We start from the raw sequence: 7,136 nt of genomic DNA on the forward strand, positions 1-7,136 counted from the left end.
CATCATGTGATGTAAGCTCATTAATAAACGGATCCCAGTCTATCACAGTTTTCTTCAACAGAGTTACTGTTGAGTTATTAGCAAATAAAAGCGAGTGTTTCCATTTGATGCAAAGAAACCAGTTGGAGTGAGAACGTCTCATCTTTGTCGATGATTTTAATTTTTGTCCCAGGATCGAAATTTCAGTATTTTTATAGGAATGGTAAATGCTCAGTTATGTCATACGGTGACATTTTGAATGCCTTCATTGTTTTTGCAGCTAATGGCGAGTCACGTGACTCCAGCCGGTCCGGGTCAGGCCACAGTACACCCAGGGTGAATGTGACATCACTTCCGCCCGGATTCATTGGGAACAGCAACGACGGAAATGACATCACTATTGAGGGTATGGTAGTTGAGTTTAAACGCCAATGTATTGTAGGATTTTTAAGGTTTTGTTTCTTTCCTTTAAAACTGGTGAATTGAAATTGTATTTTGCAGCTGGGCAATCCAAGAACAAAGGATTTTTTTTTTCAATTTTTTCAGCTATTTTTTCTACAAATTTTAGCTGATAGCCTGAATTTGAGCAATCGCCTTTGGGAGTAGACGACCAACTTAGAAGGCTGAAATTCAGGCTGCTTAGTTGAGTTCTAAATTCACGGGTGAAAATAACGAAGAAACTTTGCGAAAAATGATGTATTTTTCAGTAATCATCACATTTATAATACATACCATTTTCTTTTTTCGAGTATGCCTGTGTCACTCACTGAAAACTACATCTTTTATTCATTCACCATACTTGAAAAAATATATATACCATCAATTTCTTTCGTTGCAATGCTCGAAATAAAGCTTACCTATAGCTACAGGCGTTTCATTTCAGCCTTTGTAAAATTTGTTCCCCTTTTTTCAACAGAGGAATCATACACAGTAAGACTACCTATTAACGTCCTCAACACCGTGAAAGAAGGTGAAAGCGGAAGGCCTTTCACAAAAATCGGCTTCATGGAGTTTCCTAGCGACGCCACACTCAGCGATCTTCGAGAAAGCCTTAAGAAAGAGTTCCCTTATCTGCTGCAAGGAAAAGTCTTCTTGTTTCAAGACGCCATGATGGCTGACGTCGACCCTACCAGTGAAGGGACAACCAAAAGCATGTACAGCTTATCGGTTATCATTAGATTTGTTAACCAACAAGGTAACTACGAAAGTGGTCGAAATCTAATTTCTCTTTACAATATAATACACTGTATGGCAGGCAGGTGGTGATTTGCACAACTGACATTGAACGTAAACTATTAGTCAGTATAACGAAACAGTTTGAAAGAAATCCTCAGTTGAACTTCACAAATATTCCGGTAAGCTTCTGACATCTTCGGGTAAGCTTCGGAAGTCTTTTATAAGGTTCGGAAATCTTCGGGTAGCCCCGGAAGTCTTCGAGTGATCTTCGTAAATCATTGGAGAGAGAGAAAAAAAAAACGTGGAACTTGATTATGTATTATTTTAACTATCCAAACGTAAAGGTGAGCCAAAGGTATCACATGTGCGACAGCAACCTCAATACTTAACGATGGCGTAAGATAGTGAGAAGTAGAAAGATTCTCGTTATCTTCGGAGAACTTCGGTTTTCTTTTGAAGTCTTCGGATAAACTTCGGCTACCTTTGAAAGTCTTTTAATGTACTGAAAACATGTTTGGAAACCTAATGGTCTTTACTCTTTTTTGTCAACAGAAGCAGAAAGGTTGTTCTGTCCATGTGGCGCTGCAGCTCATTTCCAGTGTTCTGCGTGTTACAAGCGAGGCTACTGTGGCCGTGAATGTCAAAGGAAGGACTGGCGCTACCATAAGACCACATGTGCATCGGAGCAGGTCTCAACAGTTTAACAGAAAACAAGACGAGAAACAAGAATAGAATAGATTTTTTTACTTTAAATAGAACAAGTGCCTTCATGGCAGTAGAAAGTCTTGTTTTTCACTTTGGCTGGCTTTAGTGTGAAACACCTTACTTTGCTCGATCAGCATTAAGGACTTTCATTAATTTTTTTCATTTATTTCATTTATCTTTCATATTTGCGTCATTTTTTCTGAAGTATTTATAAAAACTTTTGCGAGTGTTTAAGGTTATTTTTTGTCGCACAAAAATTACTAAAATTGTCGAGGGCATTTGAAATACTATTCAGAAAAACGAATACCCAACTACGGAGCTAGAAAACAAACTGGTAAATTTAGCAGTCGGATGGTGTTAGCATGTTTAAGCTAACTTTGGCTGCTTTTCAACTAACTTGAAATTAGCCAGTAAACGCTTTTCAACAGGGGAAAGAGAGAGTTAACTCCGATCTCGTATAACCGTTAATCGTCTTCCCGGCAGTCATGCCCACTAGCTGTGTGTCCTTAGTCTGTTTAATTTTTCGCGTGTGTGTAAGAAAAGTGTGATTATGTGTGGTTTTGCTTACGAGTCGAAGAACTCCGTTATTCGGGTAGCTTACTTGTTGGACTGCTAACAACCCTTTTCCAGCTACCCCTCTGCTCGTTTGTTCCAGGGCAATCTTCTCCTTTCCCCGCCCCCACGACTAGGGACAGCTAGCAGTCTCCTTACGATCTGGCTACTCATTTTTTGACATAAAATAAAAATTGAGTTAAGCAGAGGTGCAAAAACTTGTAGATATCGATCAAACTATCCATTGTGACTGGCCAATATAGTTATGGTCCAACAAAAAGAGGTTTGTCAAATAACAGGTTAAAGAGTTCTTTCCAAGACAACATAAAGAGATTATATATCCAGTGTGACACTTAACTGTAGAGTGGTGATAATAAAATAATCTCCATACAAACCAAGTCATGTGAATATCCTCTGCGACATCGTAGCCGATATCCACCCACTTGGGGTATGGGTGATTGTACTTCTTGTATGACACTCGTGGGGTGCTTGTTTACGTTTAAGGGGTAGGATACGCTGTTTGTTGTCACTTGTTCGCTGTTTCGTAAATCGCGAAACAATACAAGACGCAGAAATATGTGTCCTTCGTTCCCATGGGACAAGAAGAAGAGAGACACTGGAAACGAATATGTTGTTACACTTCATTGTGCTGCATAAGGGGAAGGAATAGAGCGGTTTGAAATTGAGTGTCGTAAAGTTAAACCAAAATGAAAGTAATTACTCTGGCCAATCACAACAGATGTAAACAACACAACGGGCCAATCAGCAGTCCGGATTATCCCAATCTTTTAGGACAGTCGTGACGTCACGAATCCATTGTTCTGAAGAAAATGGCGGCCGGTTTTCAAAAAGCCCGGGCAATGTTAAAATCCGTTGCCTGTAGCTACGTATGAGCGGTCATCCGGGACTTTTAGTTACGAAACATTGCGAGGAGTATCGAGCGGCCATTTTGGATGCGACTATATATAGTGTTTATAGATGCGTTTATAGTGAACTTTCGAGTAAGAGACGAAGCGATGTAGGGCCATTTTGTGCCGTGGTTTCAAGGTAGGTGAACAATTTTTGTTTTTTTCCTGTATTCACGTATTTTTCACGAAGCTTGCATTATTTTTTGCCGGTTGTTATCTAGATAAACTTTCGTTATGCAAAGTGTCCACGTGGTAGATAAGCTAGATTTCTGGTAGACTTTTGTAGAAGTCAAGGCAGTGAAATTGTATCCAAACCGCTGTTTCATTACACTCGAGAGTAACAAGATAGTCTTGCGTGATTTTGACCTGTTTTCATTTTCTCGCTGAGGAGAATAGGCTTTAATTTGTTGTTTTCTTTATATAGGGTTGTTTATCTTGGCATGGAAGTTCACCTCGAAAAACTTGAGGCTCTTTGCAGAATTTGTGGGCAGAAAATTAAAGATAAAAGTCAAAGAGTAGTCGCATCCAATTCAAGGATAATCGAATAGGTGCCAACAAGGGAAAGCACCAAACATACATCATTGTCTCCCACGCAGAATTTTTTGGCTCGCTTACATTTTTTGCTCATTCAACTACCCATGAGAGATATAAGAGACTTCTTGTAGTCTAACAATAACTATCTGATAACAAAACAGTATTAATGAGTTGTATTTTTAATTTAAAAAAAATCTGACCATGGCTGTCAGTTACCTGATCATTTTAAAATTGGAGTACACTTCACATCATTTTTGTGATCTGGTTTTTGAAGTTTCTGAGTTAAATGTTGAGGGAATCCTCCTAAGACCTCCCCATGTGTGTTTACATTATTTTGTTAACATGGATGACATGAAATCTGTCAGCTGTAGGAAGAAAGCAACTTGTAGTAATTGTTGTGTCCATTAAATAACTATTTTATTTGAAGAGTATGCATCAGTAAAATCAGGTGGTGTCAACCTCTTCCCCCCCCCCCCCCCCCCACCCTCTCAGCTGTCCCTCTCTTATCCCATCCATTTTGGAATCCCTTGGGGGATTTGGGGATAAGATAACTAGAATAATTTTTATTTTATTCTTTTTTCACTGTACCAAAGGGCATTTGAATATTTTTTTTTCCACATTGTGGGGGACTTGTCAATTTTACTAAATGTCGATACCCTGAGCGGTTGGCCCCCAAAGACATGGGCTCTGTTGAAATTTACTAATGCATATTATTATTGGTATCAACATCAATAAGGCAATGGAATTTGCTAAAAGTAAAACTATTTTGTGCCAAGAGAAGCAATTGGTTAATTATTATTTGGTGTTATTGTCCACCTCATTTGGCTCCCCACACATGTGCTTGTCTCTTTCCAGCACCACCGGTATTGGCTTGTCTGTTAACAATTTTCTTACTGGCTCTAGTATATCCCCATTTCCAGAAACTGCTAGACTCGTGTTGAGCGATTTGCAGTGATTCCCTGCTCCTGGATACTAGAAGTGTCCAGGGGAATGACACAAAGGGTGGAGGAAGTTGTAAAAGCTTGTCTACCTGACATTGAGGGCCATGAACACATGGAAGTGAAGGTTTGTTTGAATATAGCACCGAAGTCAAATTATGTCATTGAGTTGTTTCAATCTGATTTTCTGAAAACTACGCATGCATAAATTTGTAACAAGACATATCTCCTTCATTTTTTAACCAATTAATTAAATTTGAATCTTTCCACCTCCCAATAAGAATTGATTGCACCAGAAAGTAATATTCATGCAAACAGAGACAAGTTGATTGTCAGAACTCTGAGCATGTTAAATAGAAAAGAAAATAATAATAGCAAATGTGACCAAGTGCATTGTTGAGTTTCAAGCACACAGGAATTTTACTAAAAGACTCGCTTCTTAGTGGTTTTCAAACTGTTAAGATGCTTAATATATAATTTGGCAATGCACAAGGAACAAGTTTATTGTTTCCTTGATAAAATATCCCATGATTCGCACACTTGATAAAAGGTGCATGTGTCATGTGATAAAATAAATTTGATCTGACCGATCACAATCCGGTTTATAATCAAATTATTAAAATTAATCAGTTTTGCATACACATGCAGCAGCATCTTGCAGGTTTGGATTTCATGAGACAAATACAGTAACCACCTGGTAACTATATTCTAAAGTCTTATAGATGATGTGAAAAATACATTTTTGTAATTGACATTTGTTTAAGTTGTCACGAGCCTAGTGGCCCACAACTGTCTGAGCTCAACCCAGTTTCTCAGTGTAGCATGAAGCAACTATCCCCTATATCGGATGCTAGTCTATTGCAGGTTGCCTTCACAGAATTTAGTTGCTGGTACCATTAATACTCCTGGGTGGAGAGAGGCACTGTGAGAGTAAAAATTTCTTCCCCAACAACACAACACAGTCACCTCAGCCAGGGCTCAAATCTGGACCGCTTGGACTGGAGTCCAACGCACAGCTTAACCATTATGATTATGCCATCACGTGTCCCACAACTGACATTTGTTAGCAATGCAATAAACCTCAAAGATGTTGTAGCCAATTGCAACACTGATTAAAACTGTTGTTAGTTTCAGGTCCTGCATTCAGCCAAGAGGCAATGCCAAAAATAAAGAAAATAGGGTGGAAAGAAGAAAATAATAATAAAGTTGATTTTAATATGAAGACTACATTTGTATTGCATACTGCAGTTAAATTTAAAACAAAACATTGAGGCTTGTGTCCATTTTAGGCCTTCTACCCACTTCTTTAACCCTGACCAAGAGTTTAATTTAGAAATTTTTAACAAATCCTTACTTGCCTTTTCTAAGAGATGGTGTTTTAGCTCTGATTTCAATTGGAATAATTAACCACCATTTCACATATTTGACAAAACCTCTAAACCTCTTCTTACGGTACAATTTTGTAAATACAAGACAAATTACCCATTCCAGAGTTCACTGAATTTGAAACTAAAATACTAAGAAACTATTCTACATGCATAATTGCCTACCAAAGCTTAACAAACTTTATAAATACAAGGCCTTCTGTATATAGTATATCAAAGCTCTAGAAGTACTTGGACAAGAAATAGTGTAATTGTCTAGAAGTGAACTTAAAAATTCTTAAAAATGACTAGAGGAACTGCAAATATGAACGTCCTGTCGATTTTATCCCACAAATCGCTTGATAGAACAAACATTTTATTTCAACGTCTAAACCAATTCAGTGCATAAAAAAATAAACGATCTAATAGAGAATAGTGAAAATACAGAGTAGAGATGCTTACCAATTCTATGGTCTCTTTCCATAGAAAGACTTAGATCGATAAACCACATTGCCGACCCGTGCAGTTCGATCACGATCACGTTTTTTGAGCTTTCTTCTGTTCGAGGACAATCGTTATCCAAGGAGTTTCGTCCGTAATATTGAATGCGCAAACAGTTTCCTTTCATTTCATAACTTTAATTCAGCTCGAGCACTCTCGTGATTTAAATACCTTTCGCAAAAAGATTACAAAGCTCACGACTCTCTCTCTCTCTTCGTCCGCCATCTTGAAATTTTTTCTTTTGTTTTGAAATGCGATACGTGAATAGCAGCATGGATTCTCATTGGTTGAAACGCGAGTCACGACTGTCCTAAAAGATTGGGATAATCCGGACTGATCAGAATTCGAAGCAAATACATGTAACTGGCGCTAAGCGCGGGGAAACGCGTGCGGCCCCCATTGCCGGGTTGAGAAAGTGGCGCGAGTTTTGTTAACCAATCACATAACGTAGTAATGCTAAACCAAAGCAAACGCGAAAT

At 38.4% G+C, this 7,136-nt stretch overlaps 1 protein-coding gene and 1 long non-coding RNA gene across 4 annotated transcripts in view; both read left to right on the forward strand.

Moving 5' to 3' along the window:
• LOC146483406 (fibrocystin-L-like) overlaps positions 1 to 2,884 on the forward strand; it is a 70,642-nt gene extending 67,758 nt beyond the window's left edge. For all 3 annotated transcript variants that reach the window (XM_085106153.1, XM_085106152.1, XM_085106151.1), the window contains 3 exons: positions 260 to 385; positions 896 to 1,174; positions 1,708 to 2,884. In XM_085106153.1, the coding sequence (XP_084962279.1) occupies positions 260 to 385; positions 896 to 1,174; positions 1,708 to 1,859 (557 nt within the window). In that variant the 3' untranslated portion in view covers positions 1,860 to 2,884. The remainder of the gene's footprint in view (positions 1 to 259; positions 386 to 895; positions 1,175 to 1,707) is intronic.
• A 295-nt stretch (positions 2,885 to 3,179) lies between these two features.
• LOC146483407 (uncharacterized) lies at positions 3,180 to 6,823 on the forward strand. The gene is made up of 3 exons (XR_014863890.1): positions 3,180 to 3,459; positions 4,775 to 4,919; positions 5,927 to 6,823. It is a non-coding gene; the product is annotated as an uncharacterized LOC146483407 (long non-coding RNA).
• Positions 6,824 to 7,136: the final 313 nt, after the last annotated feature.

The sequence above is a fragment of the Pavona decussata genome, unplaced genomic scaffold, assembly GCF_977016875.1.
Source record: "Pavona decussata unplaced genomic scaffold, jaPavDecu1.1 SCAFFOLD_39, whole genome shotgun sequence".
Lineage (NCBI taxonomy): Eukaryota > Metazoa > Cnidaria > Anthozoa > Scleractinia > Agariciidae > Pavona > Pavona decussata.